We start from the raw sequence: 26349 nt of genomic DNA on the forward strand, positions 1-26349 counted from the left end.
TGTTATATTGTGGCAGAAAGCTTAGTGGCATTGTATCCTGCAGTTAGGTGGAAAGCAGGGCTTGTAAGCAATGAATTTGGATATTTAACTGAGATTTCCAAGCAGAATGTTGAGGTGTGGCTTGGTTTCTTTTTGCAACTTGTAGTAAAATTTGAGAGTAGGGTAATAAATTGAGGAGAGACCTGTTAAACATGAACCAGGAGATCTTGATAAATACCAAATCGTTATGTTGTACACCTGAAACTAATATAATGTTGTATGTCAATTACATCTCAAAAACAAAACAAAAATAAACCAGGAGTTGTTGATTTTGGAAATTGTCAGCCTACCAAAATGGCAAAGGATGCTAAAATCAAGAGATGTGTGTTGGGAAAGCCTTCTCTAGAGAAAAAATCAGAGTTACTCTACGGCCTTTTCCTGAAACCTCAGAAAGATTTAAAGGTCAGCGTATTCACTCACACAAAACACTGAGAGATGAAGGGTGTGACTCATAGATTCCCTCAGCATCTAAGCAGAAGCCAAAAATAGAGATGGGATTATCTAGGCAAGATCTGTGGAGGAGCCTCTTGTCTAGTGGAGTCTCTGTACGTATATGGTAGTCCCACAAGGCTCGTGAGAATCTTATACCAGCAGAAACACTGCCAGCTTGGACTGAAAGGAACAGAGAGGTGAAGTGAAAGAAGGCTATCAGAGCCCCAAAATTCTACGGGCAGGAGACAGGCTGATAAGACTCCTCAGCTTTAAACACAAGCTGCCCTTTATAAAAAGGAAGGATGGCTCGGAGGGCGGAGGCCCATAATGTAGAGCTGAGAACCATAGTGAATTTTGCCACGACTTGAAACCTCTTCCAGTTTGCCTGGCTGGATTTCAGAATTGCTTGGGAACAGTAACTCTTTTTTATCCTTCCATTTTCTCTTTTTGAACAGGAACGTCTGTATGTGTTATCCTATGGCAGTCCCATCTTTGTTTTTCAGAGCAGGGAACTTGTTTTTTAGTTTCACATGTCCATGCATGGAGAGGAATTTTGCCTCAGGATAAATTATACCCAATCTCACCCATCCCTGATTTAGATGATTTTTGATGATAAGATTGGGACTTTTGAGTTGGGTGAGATTTTGGAGTTTTTTTTTTTTGTTTGTTTGTTTTTTTAACTGTACTGCATGGCACGTGGGATCTTAGCTCCCCAACCAGGGATTGAACCTGTGCCCCCTGCATTGGAAGATGGAGTCTTAACCACTGGACTGCCAGGGAAGTCCTGAGATTTTGGACTTTGAGTTGATGCTATAATGTGTTGATTTGGGGGGGATCTTGGGATAGGGTGAATATTATTTTGCGTATGAGATGGATGCAGCCCTGCTGACACGATGATTTTAGCCCAGTGAGACCTAAGTTGGAATTCTAGCCCATAGAACTAATTGTAAGATAATAAATACATTTTTGTTGTTTTAAGCCACTAATTGTGGTCATTTGTTATAGCAGGAATAGAAAACTAATATATTAGATGACCATTCTACATACATAGACAATTGTGTTAGCTTGGTAAGAAATCATGGATATTGAGAAAACCTGAAGGCAGACACTTCACAAAAGAGTATATACAGATAGCCAATAAGCACATGGAAGTGTTCTCAATATTATTAGTCATCAAGGAAATGAAGATTGAAACCTCAGTGAGATACCTTTTCATACTCACTAAAAGGGTTAAAATAGAAAAGCCTGACAGTACCCAAATCAACAAGCCTGCTCCAATACCAAGTATGGAACTTGGTGTATGGAACAGTTGAAGCTTTCCTACATTGTAGGTGGGAATGTAGAATGAATGATACAACCACCACAGAAAAAGTTTGTCAGTTTCTTATAAAGTTAAATATATACCTACCCTGTGGCCAGTAATTCCACTGCTAAGTATTTACCCAAGAAAATGAAAATCTTTGGCCGCAAAAAAGACTGTATAAGAATTTCATAGCAGCTTTGTGGTAGCCCTAAACCAGAAACAACCCAAAAGTTCATCAACAGGAGAATGGTTAAACCAGCTGTGTTATATTAATACAGTGGATCAATACTCAGCAATAAAAAGGAACAAATTACTGTTTCAAGCAACAACACAGATACATTCCTAAAATAATATGCTGGAGCAAAAGAAAACACATGCTGGATGATTCTATTTATATAAATTCTAAGACCAGTCAAAACTCACTTGTGGTGACAGAAACCAGAAGTCTGGTAGGTTGGAGGAGACTGACTGGAAGTGGTCATGAGGGAACTTTCTGAGGTGATGGAAGTGTCCAGTATTTTATTTTGGGTAAAGGTTATATGAGTGATCACAATTGCCATCTAACTGAACACTTAAGCTGGCATTTTTATTGTATATAAATTACAACTCAGTTAACAAAAAGAAAAACATGAAGAGATTTAGTTAGTGGCTTAAGGATGGTCAAGTATATTGACAATCTGGTTATACTGTTCTACCCCTGTCTGATGAGACTCACCAGTGAAAAGCTGCATCTGAAGATTGCTTAGAATTCTGGAAATGAGTCCTGAGGAATGACCCATCACTCACATGGGGAGTAGCATGGGGGAATGGGTTTCAGTATGTGATTAGTTACATCCCTAGTCTCAGAAAATCAAAAGAACGTTCATAGGCCATGGTTTAGGAAGAAATAAAGGGGCTGTAGAAACGGCTGTCTGGCAGGCAGTTTTGATATCAATTGTGGGAATAATGTGAGGATTTGGGCAGGGGGAGGATAATACTTAGCTTCCTGAGGGAACTAAGAAGCTAAGACCATCCACAGACTTGGTAAGAAACATTCAAGCCTGAAACAACTTTTCTATTTGAATGGTGCTGCTGTCCCTGACGTTATGTCTGCCAGGACTTGGTGTAGGGCAAGAAAGGAAATGAGATACTATTCTAATCTGACTTAGCCACCACTGTAGTGAAACTTCTCTCTCAAAGATTTCCAGTAATCTCTTAATTGCAAAATCCCAAAGCTGATTTTTCAGTCTGTATTTTAATTGACCTCTCTCTTAGTTTTAATATGGTTAAAAACTCCCTGAAGTTCTACCGTCTTTGGCTTTCAGAACCATAGTCCTGAATTTCCTCCCATCTCTGATTATTCCATTTTATTCTTCCACAGAAGTAGCTGTTTTATTCTGCCTGTCACCCTAAATATCGGCATTCCCTGGGGTTCACATCAATGCTTTTGCCATTTCCCAAACTCATCATGCTATTTGATACTCTGTATCACTGTACATGTTTCTCCCTGTGCCTGCATTTACCCTATTTCCTTTTCCACAAAGCTCAAACATCATTTTACGTATTGACTTTCCTGTTCTTGACAGGTTAGTCATTGTCTCTTCTGCTGTTCTTATAACACTTTGTTTTAACCTCTATTCTAGTGTTTAGTACATTGTGCTGTAATGATTTGTTTACATGTTTTTCTACCCTCTGTACTGTTAGTTCCTTGAGAGCAAAAATTATATCATATGACTTTGTAATATTAATTCTTAGAAAAGTGCCTTGCATGTATTAGACACACATTAAAAGTTTGTTTCATGAATTAAGCACAGGATAATCCATTTTCTCACTTCAGTTAAGGGGGCTGAAATCATAAGGATTATTTGTCTTTCTCAAGACAGCACTCACACATATGAAGAAGTGGAGAAATATGGGTGTATTAGTTGGGTTTCTCCAGACAACAGAACTAATAGGATATATATAGATATATAGAAAGAGATTTATTATGAAGGATTGGCTCACGCAGTTATGGAGGCTAAGCCTCATAATCTGCTCTGTGTAAACTGGAGACCCAGCAAAGCCAGTGGTATAGTTCCAGACCAGACCTGAAGGCCTGGGAACCAGGAGTCCTAATTTCCCAGGGCAGGAGAAGATGGATGTCCCAGACCAAGCAGAGAGCAAATACTCCCTTCCTCTGCCTTTTTATTCTATTCAGGCTCCTAACTGATTGCGTGATGCCCATTCCTATTGGTGAGGGTGATCTTCTTTATTCAGCTTACTGATTCAAATGCCAGTCTTCTGGAAGCGCACTCATAGACACATCCAGAAATAGTGTTTGACCAGTTATCTGGGCATCCCTTAACTCGGTGAAGTTGACACAGAAAATTAACCATCACTGTGGGTTTAATGGGAGTTGAGAAACCTTTCTGTGTCCTGCCTCTTTCCTGCCTCTTTCCTGCCTCTTTGCTGCCCAGTCGACAAGCAGACTGCCCTGATTTATTTGGATTCATACTTAATTCTCTTTTAAAATGAAATTGTGGAAAAATTTTGAGAGAAAATCATGAAAACGATGCCAAGTCATAAAACTCCTTTCTCCAAAGCCTAATGAAATGAACACCAGTGAGTAAAAGAGAAAATCAGGGGACTTTTGATTCTAGCCAAGATGGAGTAAGAGGCAGGCCGTGTCTCCCAGTGATCACAACAAAAACCTGTGGACAAAAGTACAGAAAGTGACTACCTGAGGCCTTTGAAAACTGAATAATAACAGTGAATTTGAGGAGAGAAAACAGTAATTAATGAATAACCAGTGTGGTAACAGTGAGTTTCATGTTTATTTTTCCTCTTTATACCCCACATTTGACCCAAGAGCAGGCTAATGGGAGAACTGTACAGTGGGAGGAGTCAACAAAGGCAGAAGCCCATCTCTCTAGCCTGAGCACAAGTTAAAGAAAAGACCCCTGCAAGCTGGAGAGCATGGGGGAGAATCCTTGTTTGTTTGTTACTGTTTTTTTGTTTACTTTCTGGTCCTGCCTTGAGGCCAGCCCTAGTTGTGGAACACTACTATGACGTGACAGCAGTATTTCAGACACCTGAAACCCTGAGATAAGACCTGTCTCTGAGAAAATGGGCCCCTGGCATGTGAAGAGTGGGGGGAAATCCACATTACAGTTGACCCTTGCAACAGGAGTTTTGAGCTGTGCAGGTCCACTTACACACGGATCCTGAGGAACCACGTATAGGGAGAGCTGAATATAAGTTATATTCAGATTTTCGACTGCGTGGAGGGTTGGCACCCCTAACCCCTGCATTGTTCACGGGTCAACTGTATTCTTTTTTTCCTTCCTTCTTTTATCTCTTTTTCTTGAGGGCTCGCTTCCAAAGAATTGTGCAGTAGCATAGGGAGCTAAAACTCTGAGAGAATCTCATATTTCTGGTGAGAAGAACTGGGAAAAGGAGTCCTTGAGAGCCAGAGAGTGTGGGAGAAATGACATGCACAGAAGGCCACACAGAACTTGCGATCTGAAACTGCCTGAGTGCTTGGTAAAACGAAAGTCAGCATTCCTCAGAGGCTTTTAACAGGACTCAGAGTCTCATGACAGTATTCAGAATCTCCAGATACAATCCAAAATGAGTCAACCAGGAAAGTCTGACCAATTCTCAAGGGAAAAGATAATCAATAGATGCCAACCCGGTTATTATCTAGATGTTGGGATTATTAAAGACTTGTAAGCAGCTAGTACGACCATGCTCCATAAAGGTGAACACTCTTGAAATGAATAGAAGAGTAGAAATTCTCAGCAGAGAACTATATATATAGAAAAGAACCAACTGAAAATTTTAGAAATTACAAAGTACAACATGCAAAATAAAAAATTCATTGGCTGGGCTCAATAGTAGGATAGAGATGTCAGAGGAAAGCGTCAGTGAACTTGAAAGTAATTCAGTAGAAATAATTCCAATTAAGAATAAAGAGAAAAAAGATGGAAAACAAAAATAAACAGCCCCACTGACCTATGGGACTGTATCAAAGGGTCTTACATTCATGTCATTGGAGTCCCTGAAGAAGAGGAGAGAGGGATTGGTGCAGAAAATTTTTGAAGAAATTATAGCTGAAAACTTCCAAATTTGGGGAAAGACATAACTTTACAGATTCAAGAAGCTCAGTGAAGCATATGCAAGATAAACTCAAAGGAATCCACACCCAGATCATAAGGAAACTGCTGAAAACCAAAGATAAAGTATAACCCTTGAAAGCAGTTTGAGAAAAATGACTCATTACATATAAGGAAACTTCAGTTTAAAATACTGTGGGAGGACTTCCCTGGTGGCACAGTGGATAAGACTCCACGCTCCCAATGCAGGGGGCCTGGGTTTGATCCCTGGTCGGGGAACTAGATCCCACACGCGTGCTGCAGCTTAGAGTTTGCATGCCACAACTAAGGAGCCTGTGTGCTGCAACTAAAGAGCTGGCTAGCTGCAACTAAGGAGCCCACCTGCTGCAACTAAGGAGCCCACGTACTGCAACTAAGGAGCCGGCGAGCCTCAACTGAAGGAGCCCTGGAGCCGCAACGAAGGAGCCCACATGCTGCAACTAAGGAGTCCACCTGCCACAACTAAGACCTGGTGCAACCAAATAAATAAATAAATATTTTGAAAAAATACTGTGGATTTCTCATCAGAAAACACATTTCGGAAGATGGTGGAACACTGTCGTTTTAAGTGCTGAAGCAAAAGGAAATGACAACCCAGTATTCTGTATCCACAAAAAATATCTTTCAGGAGTGAAAGTGAAGTTAAGACTCCTCAGATGAAGGTAAATCAAGAGTATTTGTCACCAACAGACCTACTCTGAAGGAAATATTAAATGAAGTGTTTTAGGCTGAAGGGAAATGATACTACATCTTTGTAGTACTGAAAGAAAACAAAAAGCACAATTGTTAGCCCAGAATTCTGTGTCCAGCAAAAATAGCTGTCAGAAACAGTTGGCATAAAAGCAATTTCAGACATGAAAAAGCTTAAAGATTTAATCTGTAGCCTTTTTTTTTTCTTCTAAGGTCTATGGACCTAAATATAAAACCTAAAGCTACAAAACCTCTAAAAGAAAACATATGGAAAAATCCTTGTGACCTTGAATTAAGCAAAGATTTTTGAGATACAACGTCAAAAGCTTGATCCATAAAGAAAACAAAAAGACAAAACACAGGGTGGAAGAAAATACTTATAAATCATATATAATAAAGGACTAGTATCTAGGGCATATAAAGAGCTTTCAAAATTCAATAATGAGAAAACAATACAATAAAAAAACGTGTAAAATCTGTGAATAGACACCACTAAAGAAGACATATACATGGCAAATAAAGCAAATGAAAAGATGTTCAACCTTCTTAGTCATTAGGGAAATTCAGTTTAAAACCACAATGAGATACCACTATACATCTTTCAATTGACTAAAAATTAAATAGACTGACTTTAGCAAATATTACTAAGGATGAGGAGGAATTGGATCTCTGGTAGGAATGTAAAGTGGTGAAATCATGTTAGAAAACATTTTTGCAGTTTCTTAAAAAGTTAAACATGAACCTACCATAAGATCCAATTCGTTCACTTCTAGATATTAACCCAGGTGAAATGAAGCAAAAGTTAAATGGAGGCTTTTGGGGTATAGAGATTTGGAAAGAGCATTATGTCCAATGTTTCCATGAAAAGGGGGCTGAACAAATAGCAAGTTCAGCAATTTATCTGAATCCTTTAGAGTGCTGACACTGATATCTCAGAGTAACCAACTGGCTCAAAACCTAAAGAGAGACCAGAGCTTACAGCTTACCAGAGCTTGGACTGGGTTTGGTTTCTTGTTGCTCTTGTAACACGCAGTGCTCCCCAAGCTTGGCTTCAAATTCCTCTAGTGATACCCTATGTTTAGGTTGAGGGCTGGTGTGACAGAGTTGTTTTTTTTTTTCAATGATTGCCCTCAGCTTTTGGTATTTTCTTCCCCCAGCCCCTCAGAGAGGGTTGTTCTCTTGCAGGTTACTTACTTAATCCCTCAGTGCAGTGGGCTGGTAGGGATGGGAGGCTGTTCTTTGTTGTTCTAATTAAGGCTGTCTTAGGCAGGCACCCTGTTCCTGGATCTTAGGGTTGTGGCCTTCACTTCTGCGCACCCCCCCCAAAAAAAAAAAAAAAGAATAGCCAGGAAATAACTGAAAAAGGGAAAACCGTGAGGAAGGACTAGCTCTACCAGTCAGTGAAATACTAAGGCCTGTACAGTTACAACAGTGTGGTACTGACACGTGAATAGACAAAGAGACCAGTGGAGTAGAATTGTGTGATGACTGTGTAAAGTGTCAGCTCGGCCGTGCTGATGTACATTTTTTAGAATTCTCTGATACAAATGGAAAGTACAGAATTAGACCCAAGGACACATGCAAACTTAGTATATGACAAAGGTGGCATCTCTAATCACTGGGGTAAGCATGTACTTTTTTTTTTTTTTTTTGCGGTATGCGGGCCTCTCACCACTGCGGGCCCCTCCCGCCGTGGAGCACAGGCTCCGGACACACAGGCCCAGCGGCCACGGCCCACGGGCCCAGCTGCTCCGCGGCATGTGGGACCCTCCCGGACCAGGGCACGAACCCGCGTCCCCCGCATCAGCAGGCGGACTCCCAACCACTGTGCCACCAGGGAAGCCCCAGCATGTACTTTTTAATACATGTTTCTGGGACAACTGAGTAGCCACTTAGAAAAAGATAAAATTAGATCTGTATTTCACATCATATACATGAGTAAACTCTAAAAAGATAAGGAGTATAAATTTTAAAAAATGAAACCATACAAGTACTAGAAGAAAACATGAGTATATTCTTCTTTAACCTTGGTGTAGGGAAAAGTTTCGTAATTATGACTAAAATCCAAAGGTAATAGAAAGGATTGATAAATTTGACTACATAATTTTTTTAAATTGCATGACCCAAACACCATAAAATATAGATAGAATAAACCAGGGGTTTGCAGTAGGGCCAAGTTGTGGTATAAACAATTATTCTTAATTTATTGTCATGGTATCCTATGTGACATTGCCATTCATTTTATGGCAAAAGCGGAGTGATAGTGGGCTCGTGACTGGGAGAGAGATGAGTAGTTTTATTATATTGTGCTTCACCTAGGAGCAGACAGCCTGATGCTATGATAAGATGGCCTATTGAATGCTCAGCTGAGGCAGTAGGTTGGAGGAAGGACTCTGTGAGGTTGGGGAATTCTCCTCCAAGATGCCATATATCCATTGAATCGATTGCCAGTGTATGGTACTGTCACCAAGAAATAAAATAGGCAGGTCCAGAAATCAAGAGGTGGAAGTAGGACTGGCTCCTCTAACCCTCACTCCCAGTGACTCACTTGTAGAATTTATGCTTCCCATTCTCACCCCGAATGTGGATTAGAGGTCCCGGTTCCCAGGGGACAATGTTTTCAAGGGGTGAAAAGGGGGAAGCATTTAACCCATTGACTCCTGGTTCCCGTGGGTTGTGGATTGTCTCCAGCGCAGAAACATCCCACACTTCTGGATTCTACATGTCTGAGTAACAGGTTGGCAACCTAAGGCATCCCACACTGCAGAGTCAGAGCAACCGTGCGGCAGGAAGTGAGCCAGTTTGCACACTTGAAATGATGACTCCTATTGGGTCACTTTGTGTTCTTCATGCTAGTAGACCAGCAGGTAATGAAAGGAGCTGCTTTACTTGTAGAGGTAACTGACCTTGATCCCTATCAGGATCTAGGGTTGTTTCTATATAAAGGTGACAGGACTGTATCTAGAATTCAAGGTATTCACTTGAGTATATTTTTGTGCATTCACGCATGGGAAAATGTTGACTCGGGACTAGGGAACAACCAATGGTCCAACCAGGGTAAATCCAACAAAGGCTCAGATCCCTTGGGATCAAGGTTTGAGTCACCTACCAGACATATAACCAAGATGAGATGAAGTGCTGGCCAAGAGTGAGGGAAATAAAGAATGGGTGGTTATAGGAAGGAGATGATGAATATCAATTATGGCTTTGAAATGTGTTGTAGCAGTATGGGTTGTACCATGTTCTACTCATCTTCCAGTCTCTTGTAGAAATAGTGGATGGTTACCATCTTGAAGACTCAGTGATAGATTAGATTCAATGGAAGACATATTCAAATGTGAGGGGTGCAAATGATGGGCTGTATTGGGTGCCACTTTTGAGCAACCTCCCGTTTCCTCAGCCTCATCTTTGGTTCCAGCTGTGGCTGTGGTCAACATTGCCATGTAGGGTCCAGCTCACTAGCATCGATAGTGCCTCACTTCAAGCATGTCCTGTGCGTTTTGCTTCCTGCCCTGCAATTTCTTGCACACTCACTGAACTCACATGTGTGAGTTAACATGTGAATGTTAAGAGAATGGGGAGTTAACACTCCGGGGTGAAATCTCTACCAGGGGCTAAGAGCTAGTGGATAAATTCTTTCCTTTTCATCCCTTGAATGTGTGGTTTCTGAGATGTATTTCATTAAGGTCCTCAGAAGATTGGTCATTAAATAACCAGTTGTTTGTGGCAGTGACACACTAGAGAAAACTTCTTTGGGTTGACTTTCCCTCCTCCTTTGTTTACTTCCTTATCTTTTACTTCTCCCTCAGAACACACTCCCAAATAAACTATCTGTATGTAAGCCTTTGCTGTCAGGGCAGCCCAAGCTAAACAGAAGTACAGAGCAGGGGTTGGCAAACTATGGCCCATGGCCAAAACTGTTGCCTCATTTTGTAAATAAAGTTTTATTGGAACGTAGCCATGCCTTTTTGTTTATGCATTACTATGGCTACTTCCGTGCCATCAGCAAGCCAAGGAGAGAGGACTCAGGAACCAAACCTGCCAAGCCTCAGTTTTTCAATCTAATTGGAAAAATGCAAATTTGTGAAAAAGACTGGTTGATAAATTATTTATCCCCAAACAATGGAAATCTGTGCTACCATTAAAAATATATTTTAGATATACTATTTAGACATTTTAATATATATAAGTATCTAAAATTTTAAAACATCTGCCTATAAGGAAAGATTTTCAAGTTATATTACTAAGTAAGATTGAAGGTACCGGAAGAGTGGCGATCCATTGGCATGCATTTTAAAAAGTCTCTGTGGCTGCATATATTTTAAGAACTTTCTTAAGAAAACTTTAAGCAACTGTTCACAATGACTGTCTCCAGTTGAGTGGCACTACAGGCTAGGGTGGGTGAGGAGAGACTTAGACTTTATATTTTATACCTTTCTGAATACTTTGAAAATGGATTGTTATATGAGTGAAATACTCTACCTAATAATTGAAAAATGAACAAAATTGAAGGACTGTCAGTTATTCACAACTTTCTCCTCTTGGTGCCCTAATGGAGTGAGTTGGAGTTGGAGGCTGTTTTGGATTATGTGAGGGAAGTTGAGTGAGGGAGGAGGTGGATAGTCAGTTTGAGGGTAGTATAAATGCACAGAGGACAAGAGAAGGAAGGGTAAAAGAGTGAATAATCTAAAGGTTAAAAACCTTGTAAAATTATGGCCATGAAATTTTGTAGCTCAGTCCACACTCCTCTGCCTGTTTTTGCAGCTCCACAGAAAGGTCTGAAACCATTGACAATTATTTTAGAAAGCCATTCCTGTGAGAGCGAGACCTCATGAAGTAATCGTTTTAGTCAGTTTCTTTTAAAGAGTTATTTTTAAGTCTGATGAGTTTTTGGGATTTTGGGGGATTTCAGCCTGAGGCTCTCTATATAATCGTCTGCTTTTTATGCCAGTAATCAGTATCTAAAATTATTTTTATATTTAGTTTATGTGATTAATATCTCTTTCCCACTGGAATGTAAGCTCCATGAAGGCAAAGACTTTGTTTTGCTCACTGCCGTATTCTTTTTTTTTTTACATCTTTATTGGAGTATAATTGCTTTACAATGTTGTGTTAGTTTCTGCTGTGTAACAAAGTGAATCAGCTATATGTATACAAATATCCCCATATCTGCCTCCCTCCCACCCTCCCTATCCCACCCCTCTAGGTGGTCACAAAGCACCTAGCTGATTTCCCTGTGCTATGTGGCTCCTTCCCACTAGCTCTCTATTTTACGTTTGGTAGTGTATATATGTCCGTGCTACTCTCTCACTTCGTCGCAGCTTACCCTTCCCCCACCCCATGTCCTCAAGTCCATTCTCTATGTCTGCATCTTTATTCCTGTCCTGCCACTAAGTTCATCAGTACCAATTTTTTAATTTTTTTTTTAGATTCCATATATATGTGATACCATACCGTATTTGTTTTTCTGACTTGCTTCATTCTGTATGACAGACTCTAGGTCCATCCACCTCACTACAAGTAACTCAATTTTGTTTCTTTTCATGGCTGAGTAATATTCCATTGTATATATGTGCCACACCTTCTTTGTCCATTCATCTGTCTGTGGACCCTTAGGTTGCTTCCATGTCCTGGCTATTGTAAATAGTGCTGCAGTGAACATTGTGGTACATGTCTCTTTTTGAATTGTTGTTTTCTCAGGGCATATGCCCAGTAGTGGGATTGCTGGGTCATATGGTAGTTCTGTTTTTAGTTTTTTAAGGAACCTTCATACTGTTCTCCATAGTGACTGTATCAGTTTACATTCCCACCAACTGCTGTATTCTTAAGATTTAAAATAGTCTTCTACCCAGTAGTTTTTATATTTATCCAAGGAAGACACTCAATAAATACTTGTTTAATCAGTAGTTGTATTAAGATAATTATGGGGACAAGTGGAATTAGCGAGGGGTGGACTCCACAAAAGAGAAAGCTTTAATCTTATGGTAACCAATTTGATTTTTCTCAGTCTGACTAAGGACATGACTGGAAAGGAAGATGTGTACCGAGGCCCAGCCATCAGGGCTCTCTGCAGAATCACTGATGTAAGTTCTTTGTTTTACTGAGGTGTCAAAGGGGACCTATGTTTATCTGCAGGTGGCCATGTAAATTTAGTAGGATTCCCTGTCTGACTTTGTGAATCATCAGCAGAAGAGAAACATGACCACCAGAAAGGCTTTTGTGGCTCTAGGTTTTTTTTTCTTTTAGATTGTTTTTTCCTTTTGTTTATTTAGATTATTCTATTTCTCTCTATATTTACCCTCATGGACTTTTGTCATAGTCAGGGCACATTGCTTGCAGGAGACAAAAACCCATTCGAATTTAGCTTTAAAAAAAAAAATCTTTCTTACAAAATACAAATCTCTCAGAATTTGAGGTAAAGCTTACAACCAGAACAAGAAATAGGGCAGCTCTAAGGAACTCAGCAGCAAGATTCTCAGATATTTACTATTATCATCCATCATTTACCAGGCTCAAGCCCTCTCATTTAAGTATTTAAGAGAAAAGATCTGATTAGCCATCAGCCAGCCAGTGGCTTGTTATCTACCTGGGTCCAAATCAGGTGTTTAACCTTGACTTAGTCTGTTGTATTGGGAGGGATGAGGTTATAGAGTATGTTAGGCTGTCCCTTTCTTGGAACTCTGAGAAGGAAAGGTTAAAATGAAGGACATGCTGGGCATTGCCAAGCAAATTGAATAATATTTCAGCTATATTCATGATCGGGTGTATTTTATGTATATGCTTGCAATCTTCTCAAATTTCAAAGGTTGAGCAGGGTTAAGTGGTAAATCTGGATCCTAGGAGGAATAATAGAAATGGTTTAGTATTTTTCAATGCTCAGTTACTTTATTGTGGTTGCTTTTGCTTTTATAATTAAATTGATACCATAAGACTTGACCATTCCAGGGCTAGCTAAGACTCTTCATCTAAGTATCGATCTTGGTGTATTTATGCATCCTTACTTACCTGCCACCACCTTCCCAGTGCTAAGCTTTCTTCCAGATAAATTAAAAAGAACTTTATTTTCAGAGGATTTCCTATTGAGGACTCAGTATAGTAGCATATTGCACATTTAATTTCTTATGAATCTAAAATAATCAGAGATTACAGTTGATTTATAGGACTCTCTGGGATCCATATAAAATACGTGCCCTACACGTAGAGGTATCTTCAGGACTTTAAAAGCATCCCCATTTAGGAATTTCTTTTATAATATCCCTGATAGGTTCAGCCTCTACTTGTGTATTTCTTCCGAACTGGGATTCTTCACTTTGAGATAGTTTATTTCATTGTGGAACAGTTATTCCTCTTCCTTACAAATGTTCCTTCTTTTTTTCTTTTTTTTTTTTTTTTTTTTTTTGCGGTACACGGGCCTCTCACTGTTGTGGCCTCTCCCGTTGTGGAGCACAGGCTCAGTGGCCACGGGTCATGGGCCCAGCCACTCCACGGCATGTGGGATCTTCCCGGAGGGCACGAACCCGTGTCCCGTGCATCGGCAGATGGACTCTCCACCACTGCACCACCAGGGAAGCCCCCAAATGTTCCTTCTTGAAGCTGCCACTTGGTTGTCTGGGTTTTGCCCTCTGGGATCTGATTATTATATGATAAGCCTTTTAATGCATTCTAAATATTTGCACAGAGACAAATATGTGACTTGTTTTTGTAAATTATTTTGAAGTGGTAGTTTTGGATGAAAATGTTCTGCTTCAACTGCTTTTTCTTTATGAATGTTCTCAGGGAACAATGTTGCAGGCCATTGAAAGATACATGAAACAGGCCATTGTGGATAAAGTCTCCAGTGTATCCAGTTCAGCATTGGTATCTTCCTTAGTAAGTGAACAAGTAACTGGTTCTCATGCATGGTACAGTTTCTAGTTGCAAAAACAAAGTATCAGTATGATTCTCTCGCAAATGAAATATTTAAAAATATGTATACATTTCTGTTACTTTATACAATAATGCTTTACCTGAAAGAGGAACATTGAGCATTAAAATGGGCAGTTATAAAAACATGAAATTTTTATATGTTTGAAAGGTTTTGGTAATCAGAAAGCTATGTTGTATATATAATACAGATAGTGTGTTAGGGTGGGATGGGGATCAGGAAAGAAACTGAGCTAATCTCTTTCTTTAAATCTTCATTTATGACCTGCCCTTCTACCTCTTGTCTCTTTGTCCTCTGCTTTTGTTGGTGCCCTGTGTCTGCAGTGTCCTTCAGTCCAAAGTCTACTGTCCCATTACTAAATTTCCTCCCAGGAAGTGCTGTTTGTTTTAGTAATATCTTTTCTTTCTCTTTTTTATCAAAACAAAATTTATTCATGACAGCCTATCACATTGTATTTGATTAAAATTGGTTACTAATGTGTGAATGGATTAGATCATCTGAATCACGAGAGTTGCTGGTTCTGGAATATAATTGGTCAAGTTTTACAGCAGGTACTTTACTTTTTTATGGTACTCTGTTTTTTCTTCCAGGTGAGTTTCCTGGAAGTAAAACCTATAATGTTAACATTATTTAAGTACCATCCTATTAATTATCCATTCCCTCCCCGTCCTTCCCCTCTCATTACTTCCCTTTATACACCTTTCCCAGCCCACAAACATATGCTCACCTTTGCAAAGGGGTCTTGGAGAAAGTGTTTCAGGTTTATTAGTTGTCTCAGAGACTTGAAATAGACTTATAAAAGCTATAACATTGTTTCTCTTTTTCTGGAAATGTCTGTTAGTAATTTTCCAAGAAAACTAACTCATGTTTCTAAACTTTTAGTGACTATGCATGATCTGTTCTCAATTTTTTCTGTATTTAGCACATGATGAAGATAAGCTATGATGTGGTTAAGCGCTGGGTCAATGAAGCCCAAGAAGCTGCTTCAAGTGATAATATTATGGTCCAGGTACTGTCATTGAATCACCTTAGCTTATGTCTCCAGATCATCTTTCTTTAGCCCTACATTTTAGGGGCAGTTTATTGATTCCCCAGATGAGTATTAGCTAAAGGCTAATATTAAGCAGCATAATATTAAGTATATATTAGTGCATATTCCCAAGTGAGTATCCCACTAATTATGATTACCACTGTAGGCCCTGCTATAGTGTTTAGTAGAAACTGTAGGAATGTTTGAGAAGATTCTTATATTCAGTGGTAGTTTGAGATGCTCATTCCAGAGGTCATAATTCATTTCAGTCCTTTGTTTGAAAAATAATTTGTGAAGATGGATGTTCAATTCTAAGCTTTTCAGGCCTTGATTATACTAGACATCAGAAAAACAGTAAAGAGTAATTATCACTTTGTGAAGCTTTAAAACTGTTTTGTTGGAAAGATCTCCTTTTGATATTCATTATGCTATTCTTAATTAAAAGGAACAAGATTAAATTCTTAACTGGCAATTTTATGTAAAGTACTCCATTTATATTTGAGAGGGTACTTATTTATCCTCTTTTAATGTTTACTTCTCATGTTAGCATATTCGCTTATGAGGAAGTAGAGTAGTAATTTTTCCCTTGGGAAACATTCTCACCTTCCTAACTCTGATCATTGTGTTTTTACACAAAGTGCCATGATAATTACATGCCATAAGCCTACTTCAGGAGATTAATCCTTTAACCACTAACATAACCACAGATGATTTAAATCCACTAAGCAAGACCTGTAACACTGGTTAAAGCCTTGGACCTGAGAGCCTTTGTACTAACGATGGATGGGGCAACGCTGAACCTGCTAGAGCCATCTTCAGATTGTATGTCACCCCCTTAATACTTACCTAATCTGTATTAACAACTTCTGAGGGTAAATTAGAAACTCTTATCCTTTCAATCATGCCTGTGTTTGATTCAGTATGAAAAAGATATTCTATTTGTATACATTAAACTTGGGTATCTTTTAATTAAAAATGTATTTCCGTATGATTCTATATTTATGTAAGTTTTATCCTCTTCCTACTCAGCCTTCTCTCTATATCATATTCTTTTTCTTGTTCTTTAGTACCATGCGTTGGGAGTTTTGTATCACCTTAAAAAGAGTGATCGCCTTGCTGTTTCTAAGATGTTGAATAAATTTACTAAATCTGGTCTCAAATCACAGTTTGCCTACTGCATGTTGATCCGAATTGCCAGTCGCTTACTAAAAGAAAATGAAGAGGGGTAAGTGTTTTCAGCTAATCCTAAGTAATTTTCCATTTGCTGGTTAACATACCTCAGAGTTTATTTCCTTTATGAATATTTTTTCGGCAATGTCAACTTTACAGATGGATTTGGTGTTTTCCAAATTAAGAAAAAAAATATGGGATTCCAAGAATCACAACTTTTTTTTGTGGCCTCTCCCGTTGCGGAGCACAGGCTCCGGACGCACAGGCTCAGTGGCCATGGCTCACGGGCTCAGCCGCTCCGCAGCATGTGGGATCTTCCTGGACTGGGGCACGAACCCATGTCCCCTGCATCGGCAGGTGGACTCTCAACCACTGCGCCACCAGGGAAGCCCAAGAATCACAAATTTTATTTTTACTTTAATGTATGCTGCAGCATATATACTTAACAGATTATGATTGCTAATAATACAATAAATAACAAACTGATATTGAACAAAAAATATTTATCATAGGTTATATAGTAACTAAATGTGAAAGCTGGAAGTGACATTAAGAATCATCTTGTTTATCCTTTTTATTTTTATAAAAGAGAATGTTGAAGTACTGCATTTAATAGTTTATTTAAAGCACGTGAGGGAAGCTAGTAGAAATACACATTCATAAGGTTCTTATACTGTTCATGAAGTAGTGTTATAGTATCTGATGGTAGATTGTGATAATATAAGGATGAATACTGTAACCTCTTGAGTAATCACTAAAAAAACTAGGAGATATAAATGTCAACAGAGAAGAAAAAATGGAATATTAAAAAAAATATTCAGGGCTTCCCTGGTGGCGCAGTGGTTAAGAATCCACCTGCCAATGCAGGGGACATGGGTTCGAGCCCTGGTCTGAGAAGATCCCACATGCTGCGGAGCAACTAAGTCCGTGCACCACAACTACTGAGCCTGCGCTCTAGATAGAGCCCGTGAGCCACAACTACTGAGCCCATATGCTGCAGCTACCGAAGCCCATGTGCTTAGAGCCTGTGCTCTGCAACAAGAGAAGACACTGCAATGAGAAGCCCACGCACCGCAATGAAGAGTAGCCCCTACTCGCTGCAACTAGAGAAAGCTCGCGTGCGGCAAAAAGACCCAACACAGCCAAAAAAAAAAAAAAAAAAATTTCAGCTGAGCTTCCTGCTTTCAGTAATGGTAGAGTAGCTTGGTTATATTAGCCCTCCTGCAAATAATGATTATATCATTAGTCCAAAATTGTGCGTCTGTGAAACAAAAGAACCCACACTATTTGAAAGTACTGGTGAGTGGTGAAAAGCAGGCAAAAACTGGAGGGAAATTACTGCGTGGAAGACAGAAACTATACTGGGTGAGATTTGTGTATATCTGGCTGGTCTCTGAGGGCACTCCACAATTTTGGGGTGTGGGATCATAGAAAGCCATAGTATTTATGGACAGTGGGGAGAGAACACAGTTTGAAATTAGAAGAATGATGAAAATTTAGGGTGGAAATCCTGGGAAAGAGGGAGCCACAGATACAGTGAGCCTCAGAATCAATTTTAAACTCCGCAAAAAATCTTTGGCTGACTACTCAAGTGTGCTTATACAGGGGAAGACTCCAGTAAACCTGTCAAAAAGCAGTAGCTGTCAGCTGAAAGAACTGAATGGAGAGTTCACTTGCAGCTCACCATGGAGAAGATAACGTTTGGAATTTGACCCCAGCTCAGTTAACTGCCTGCTACAGGAACATCTTAGATTCTAGAGTCTTTGCATTGTATCGTTCACAATGTCTATATACAGTAATAACTAAAAAAATAAAAATAAAATTGCTAGAAGTGCAAAGAATTTGGGAAATATAACCAGTAGTCACGTTTTACTATAAGCAGCAAGAGGAAACCAGGTCATACCTTCACCACTTTCCTTGGAAATTCCCTCAAGTAAATATCCAAAAATTACAAATTCTGCTTTCCACATAACTGTAGGACACAGTTTCACTGAGCTCTGTGCCAGTACATAACAAGGATCCACCTTACTCCATTTTACAATAACAAGTTTCTGACTTCCTTCTGATCCTCCAAGACCAGCTTTCTACAAGCAGTCTGTGAGCCCTCACTGCCTCTCCTTCAAGACCAAATTTATAATAACAGTCCGTCAAGGCATTTTAGATTTTCTTCATTATGCTCACTAGAATTCTTCCAGCCTCTGCCTATTGTCTGGTTCCAAAAGCAGTTCCACAATTTTAGGTATTATAGTAGCACCTCACTTCCAGGTACCAAAATCTGTATTAGTGTTTTATTGCTGCCATGACAAATTACCACAAATGTAATCACAACATCCATGATCTCACAGTTCTTTAGGTTAGACATTGGTCTCATGGGGTAAAGTTAAGATGTTGGCAGTGTGCTTTTGCTTACTGGAAGCTTTGGGAAAAAATCCACTTGCAATCTCGTTAAGGTTGTTGGCCAAATTCATTTCTTTGTGGTTATAGATTGTAAGTCCCTATTTCCTTGCTGGCTGTCAGCCAGGGGTTGGTCTGTGCCATTTAAGGTAACATATTCACAGGTTCCACGGAGGAAAGCATGGACATCTTTGGGAAGCCATTTTGCCTGCTACAAGTACAATAACTGAAATGGATGATTTGCTGGATGAGCCTAACACCAAACTAGAGATGGCTGAGGAGAGTGAAAGTGTTAGTGCATTTGAAGATAGTGCTATAGAAAGTAACTAATTTGAAGAACAGAGAACAGATTAAGGAAAAATAAACAGAGCTTCAGAGAACTGTGGCATAATATCAGGTGGCCTACCACTTGATATATGATTGGAATCCAGAGGGAGATGTGAGAGAATGGAGCAAAAAAGGTATATGAAGAAATAATGAACAAGTATTTCCCAGTATGCATTTATTCTAGAACTGTAAGGTTGACCTAACAGTCAAAAATCAACATAATATTTCTCATCTAAAGAATAAAGGAGGGCTTCCCTGGTGGTGCAGTGGTTGAGAGTTCGCCTGCCGATGCAGGGGACACGGGTTCGTGCCCCAGTCTGGGAAGATCCCACATGCCGCGGAGCGGCTGGGTCCGTGAGCCATGGCCGCTGAGCCTGCGCGTCCGGAGGCTGTGCTCCGCAACGGGAGAGGCCACAACAGTGAGAGGCCCGTGTACCGCAAAAAAAAAAAAAAAGAATAAAGGAGATAAATCCTAACATCTTGATGCTAAAAAGCAATTGATAAAATTCAGTGGCAATTTGTAATTAAAAATATCTTTTCAAAGCAAATAATAGAAGGGAACATAATTATTCTGATAGGAGTACCAAAAAATCTACAATAAACTTTATACTTATTGGTGAACAGTTAAAGGCTTTCCCTTTAAGATTGTGAATGAGACAAGGATGCTTGCTAATCCTGTTTTTTAAGTAACATTTTACTGGAAGGCCCTACTTGGTGCAATAAGTTAAGAAAAAAATTAAAAATCTAAAGATTTGAAAGATGACATGAAAGTGTCTTTGCAGACAACATGACTGTGTATATAGAAAGTGCAAAATAATCTATATATTACCTATTAGAATTGATACATGAATTTACCAAAGTTACTGGATAGGCTAATATCCAGAATCAATTTTATTTCTACATACCAGCAACTGATCAATAAGATACAATTTTGAAAAGATGGTACCATTTTAATTAAAATCAAATCATTAGGAATAAATCTACCGAAAATTGTATACATCTCTACACAGAAAATTATCAAATGTTATTTAAAGTAAGACTTGAATAAATAGAGGGATATGTCATGTTTTTAGATTAGAATATTCAATACTGTAAAGATAGCACATCATCTTATTTTGATTCATGAATTCATTGAACCCTCAATCAGAATTTCAATTGGCTTCTTTTAAATACCAAACAGAAATGCATACGTTTGTGTGTCAAAAGACATACCAAGGACACCTTTAGTACTGTTTTTCATAATAGCCCTGAAATGGAAGCAGGCCAAAGGTCCATCACTGGTAGAATCAAAAAATAAATTGTGGTATATTCATATAGTAAACAGTATGCAACAGTGGAAATGAACATATTACCATTGCCAAATGTAACCACATGGATGAATCTCAAAGAAGTCACATACAAACAAATACATTCTGTATAGTTTTGTATAAATTAATTTCAGACTTAACTGGCACAACTAATCTGTAGTATTTTTTTGTTTGTTTTTGTTTTTGCGGTACGCGGGCCTCTCACTATTGTGGCCTCTCCCGTTGCGGAGCACAGGCTCCGGACGTGCAGGCTCAGCGGGCATGGCTCACGGGCCCAGCCACTCCGCGGCATGTGGGATCTTCCCAGACCGGGGCACGAACCCGTGTCCCCTGCATCGACAGGCGGACTCTCAGCCACTGCGCCACCAGGGAAGCCTACCGTGATGAATATTGATGTTAGATGGAAGTAAAAGCATGTTAAGTTTTTGTGGTTTGTTTTTGTTTGGGAGGAAGATATTGTTAGTGATATTAAACTTTGTCAGAAATATATATGGGTTAGTAACTAAGAATATAAATGGAATATAAAGCTTTAATAATGTTGAAATAAAAATGGAACAAAGAAAAGTTGATTGAAGGTTGGTAAGGAAAAAATAATAAAGGCAAAGTATATAAATAGAAAAAAGAAAATAAATTGGATAGAATTAAGTGTAAACGTGTTAGTTATCTCTTACTGTGTGACAGATTAGCCCAAAACATAGCCGCTTATAGCAGACATTTATTATCTCACAGTTTCTGTGGTTAGGAATTTGGAAGTAGCTTAGCCGTCTGGTTTTGGTTCAGGGTTCTTCATGAAGTTGCAATCAAGTTGTCAGAGCTGTAGTCATCTGAATCTGGAAGATTCCAATTTCATTCATGCAGTAGTTGATAGGCCTCAGTTTCTTCCTGGCTATTGACCAGGTGCTTCGTTTCTCACTTTGAGAGCCTTTCTCTAGGCTGCCTGGACGTCCTCACAGCCTGGCAGCTGGCTTCTCCAGAGTGAACTGAGGGAGAGAGCCTAAGGTGGAAGCTGCAGTGTTTTATAACCTAATCTTGAAAGTGACATGCCATCACCTCTGATGCTTTCTCTTGGTCACACAGACCAACCCTCGTATAATGTGGGAGGGGGCTACACAAGGATGTAGATATTCAAAAGTGGAGATTTGGGAGGACCATCTTGGAGGCTGGCTAGCAAACAAGATATTTCAATTATAATAATAAATGTAAATGGGTTTACTTACATTATTAAAGGATTACTTATTAAAAGAGTCTCAGATTGGGTAAACAAAATAACAGACCTACTATATAGCCTTTTACATAAGACACTTCCAAACAGAATGACGAGGAAACATTTCAAGTAAATATGTCAAGAATATATGCTAGATATATACTAACACAAAGAAATAGTTTAGCATTATTAGTCTAAGCCCCAATAGGAATCAAGGTTTAAAGCATTAAAAATGACAGTGGGATTTTGTATTTTGACAAAAGTAATGGTCTTAAAAATGGTATAACAGGAGCGATCTTACATATACTTAATAGTGTTGTTTCAAAATATGTAAAGCAGAATGTTAAATACAAGAAATTAAGGTCTTGGGAGACTTTATTTATTTATTTTTGGATTTTGAATTTTATTTTTTTATACAGCAGGTTCTTATTAGTTATCCGTTTTATACATATTAGTGTATATATGTCAATCCCAATCTCAAGGTCTTGGGAGACTTTAAACACTTCTCTTAGATGGCCAATCAAGCATAAAAACTTCAGACTGTAGTTGACCTGTATATCACTGATAACAAAATTGACCTTGGATTTATAACCCTGTGTCCAAGAGAGAATACATAATATTAATTCTTTAAAATTTTTAAATTGAGAAACATAATGTACATGTAGAAAAATGCATAAAAGTTGTAGTTGTATACATTATGTCCACTTTCTGTGAGACACTCTTATAATGATCATATACATTAGGTGGTAGTACATTTCTGGTATTTCAGAAATGTTTTATGTATCCTTCTTGGTCATAACTACCCCCAGTAGAAACCACTTTCTGACTTTTATGGTAGTTATTTCTTTGCTTTTATTTAGATTTTTACCCCCCTGTGCATGTATCCCTAAACAGTAAAGTTTAGTTTTGCCTTGTTTTGAACATTCTGTCTATAGAATCATGCAGTATTTTGGGTCTTTTTTTTTTTTTTTTCCACTCAGTATTCTGGTGTAAGATTCACCCTTGCTTTTGGTGTAGCTCTAGTTCATTTTAATTATATTTTATATTTCCTTGATTGAATACTTCCTAGTTTATCTATATTCATTCTTCTATTAATGGGCATTTGGATTATTTTCTGTTTGGAGCACTTATTAATAATGAAATGGCTATAAACAGTATCCCTGTACCTCATACCACACTGCCTCATTACCATAGCTTTGTGTCTTTGTATGTAAGCATGCATTTCTATAGGGTACATATCTAGGAATAGAATTGCTAGATCATTGGGTATACATCTCTTTACTAGGTAACGTTAGACTTTTTTTCAAAGTGATTGTACCAATTTACACTCCAGCCAGCAGTGTGGGATTTCTTGAGGCTTGATATTGTCAAACTTTAAAAATTTTACTAATCTAAGGGGTATATTATATATTTTTTATTGAGCTATAACTCGCATATCATAAAATTCACCTTTGTAAAGTGTAAAATTCAGTGGTCCTTAGTATATTCACAAAGTTGTATAACCACTACTACTAACTCCAGAACATTTTTACCACCCTAAAAAGAAAACCCCAACCCATTAACAGTCCTACTCCCTATTCTACCCTCCCCTCAACCCCTGGAAAACATTAATCTGCTTCCTGTCTCTATGTATTTGCCTGTTCTGGACATTTCATATAAGTGGAATCATACAATATGTGGTCTTTAGTTTTTGGTTTCACTTACAATAATCTTTTCAGGGTTCATCTATATTGTAGAAGTATCAGTACCTCATTCTTTTTATGGGTGAATAATATTCCACTGGGTGGCTATACCATATTTTATTTATTCATTTGTCTGTTGATGGACATTTGGGTTGTTCCCACTCTTTGGCTATTATGAATAATAATTCATAGACTGCAATAGACTGCTGCTATTGGCAGTCATGCATAATTTTTTACGTGGACATGTTTTCAGTTCTCGTGGACATTTACCTGTGAGTAGAATCCCCAGGTCATAATGTAACTATGTTTAACTTTTCGAGGAGTGCCAAACTGTTTGACAAAGTGGTTGTAACCATTTTACATTCTTGCCAGCAGTGTGTGAAGTTCTGATTTCTCCACATCCTCACCAACACTCACTATTGTCTGTCTGTCTTTATTATACACACCATAGTAGGTGTGAAGAGGTATATCAATGGGGGATTTTTTCCCCCCCACTGGAAAAGTTTTATTGAAAAAAAAATTATACAGGTAAGTTCTTGGTCTGACAGCAAGAAAAGTTTTAGTTCCCTAACAAATTTCAGCATCTTTTCATATGCTTATTGGGCATTTGTATATCTTTTTAAAATCCTTTGCTCGTTTAAAAAAAAATGGGATTATTTGTCTTTTATTGTTGTTTGAAATAGTTGTTAAATATATTTTGGATACTAGACCTTTATTAGGTATATAATTTTCAAGTATTTCCTCCCATTCTGTGGCCTTCCTTTTCACTTTCTTGATAGTGTCCTTTGAAGTACAGAAGTTTTAAATTTTGATGAAGTCTAATTTGTCTTTCTTTCTTTGATTGCTTGTGCCTTTGTTATTATACCTAGGAAACCATTATCTAACCCAAGGTCACAAAGATTTACACCTATGCTTCCTTCTTCTAAGAGTTTTATTTTTTACATTTTGGTCTTTGGTCCATTTTGAGATATTTTTGTATATGGTGTGAAGCAGGGGTCCATTTTCATTCTTTTGCATGTGGATATGCAGTAGCAATATGAGTTTGCAGTTGTCTCAGCACCGTTTGTTGAGAGACTGGTCCTTTTCCCTTGAATTATCTTGGCATCATTGTCAAATCATTGTGGTTTTAATTTGTAATTTTCTAATTACTAATGAGTTTGAGAACCTTTTTCTATATTTATGAGCCATTTGGATATTCTTTTATATTTAAATACCTATTGGAGTTTTGCCCTTTTTTTTGTTTGGGTTATCTGTTTTATCCTTATTGATTTCTAGTTCTTCTGTATTCTAGATGTGAGTCCTTTGTTGGTTGTATAAGTTGCAAATAGCTTTTCCCACTCAAGTTTGTCTGTTCCCTTTCTTGATATCTTAATGAACAGAACGTTCTTAAAGGTAATGTCATTCTTTTACTTTCAGAATAATATTTTTGGTGTCTTGATCAAGAAATGTTTTCTACCCCAAGTTTTCAAATGTATTTTCTGTACTATTTTCTACAAGTGTTATAGTTTTAACTTTCATGTTTTAGGTCTATAATCTACCTGGAATTGTTTTCTGGATATGGTATAAGGTAGCAGTCTTTTTTTCCCATATGGATATGCAGTAGTCCCAGCGCCATTTGTTGAAATACCTGTCTATACCCATTGCTATGCAATATCAGCTTTGCCATGAAACAGGCATCCTTATATGCATTGGTCTGTTTCTGGGCTCCTGTTCTCCACTACTCTATATTTCTCTCCCTGTACCAGCAAAACATTGTCTTATCATCACAGCTTTATAATAGTGTAGATATATGGTAGAACAAATCCTCCTCTCTTATTCATTTGCAGTAGTGTTTCTCAGTTCTTGTTTTGTATCCTTATTTCTCTTCTCTCTGTGTGTGTATATAATTTTATCATGGATTGTTTAGCTTTCCCCTCAGTTGAGTTTGCCTCTTCCTGGGACACTCCCACCAAGAACATTAATAAAAACCAAGAAATTCTAACCTGGGCAATCTTATCCCCCAGATTTTTCATTCATTGGGACTTTAGGGATATTTTTCCACAGGCAGCTAGTGAGACCAACCATCGCAATGACTGGCCATGCTGCCAAAATGAGTTTACTTTGGTCATGCTGCCAAATGACCTCTCATTCTTTGATCCACTTCCAGAAAGCTACAGTAGAAACCTGGCTTGACGCCCACCTTGCTATAACAATTTTTATGCAAATAAGTACAAATATCCAAGCAAAACTCATACCTAACCTACTGGAGTAACATTCATTGGGCGAAACACATAGACTGGTGCAGTACTAGTTGCACTGGGCTCCACATTGCCTTTTCATCCTAGGACAGTGTACAGAGGTCTATCAGGACCATTTTTCTCACCCCGAGAAAGGGATTATGACCCTTGGGTTTTGAGATTTTTAAACTACTGTGTATAATTATATGCCAACAAATTGGATAACCTAGAACCTATTTTGATGGCTTAACATAAATTTTGAGGGAAGCAGCCCTTCCCTGGCATAATCAAGGGCTGGGATCCAAACCTTGCCAGATGTATGACATGGCATGCTAGTAGTAGAAATCTCCATGTCCACCTTTACTGTTGGGGAAGCACCAGCCCCTCCTTTGGCATGATAGGAAGGAGCTTGAGTCCCAAGCTTTGTGGGTGACCAGAATCGATTACACGTTTAGCTGAGTCCAGTTGTTATGGAAGTTCATAGGAATCCAGCTTCTTTTCTGAGTGGCCAGAAGATCA

General features: G+C 38.6%; 1 protein-coding gene across 1 annotated transcript in view; it reads left to right on the plus strand.

Moving 5' to 3' along the window:
• COPG2 (coat protein complex I subunit gamma 2) overlaps positions 1 to 26349 on the plus strand; it is a 116207-nt gene that overhangs the window by 18507 nt on the left and 71351 nt on the right. Inside the window, exons 6-9 of the mRNA XM_027102767.1 lie at positions 12584 to 12659; positions 14353 to 14445; positions 15423 to 15509; positions 16598 to 16755. Coding sequence (XP_026958568.1) covers positions 12584 to 12659; positions 14353 to 14445; positions 15423 to 15509; positions 16598 to 16755 — 414 coding nt within the window. The remainder of the gene's footprint in view (positions 1 to 12583; positions 12660 to 14352; positions 14446 to 15422; positions 15510 to 16597; positions 16756 to 26349) is intronic.

The sequence above is a fragment of the Aethalodelphis obliquidens genome, unplaced genomic scaffold (genome assembly GCF_003676395.1).
Source record: "Aethalodelphis obliquidens isolate GAN/ISIS:26980383/991018 unplaced genomic scaffold, ASM367639v1 scaffold5, whole genome shotgun sequence".
Taxonomy (NCBI): Eukaryota; Metazoa; Chordata; class Mammalia; order Artiodactyla; family Delphinidae; genus Aethalodelphis; species Aethalodelphis obliquidens.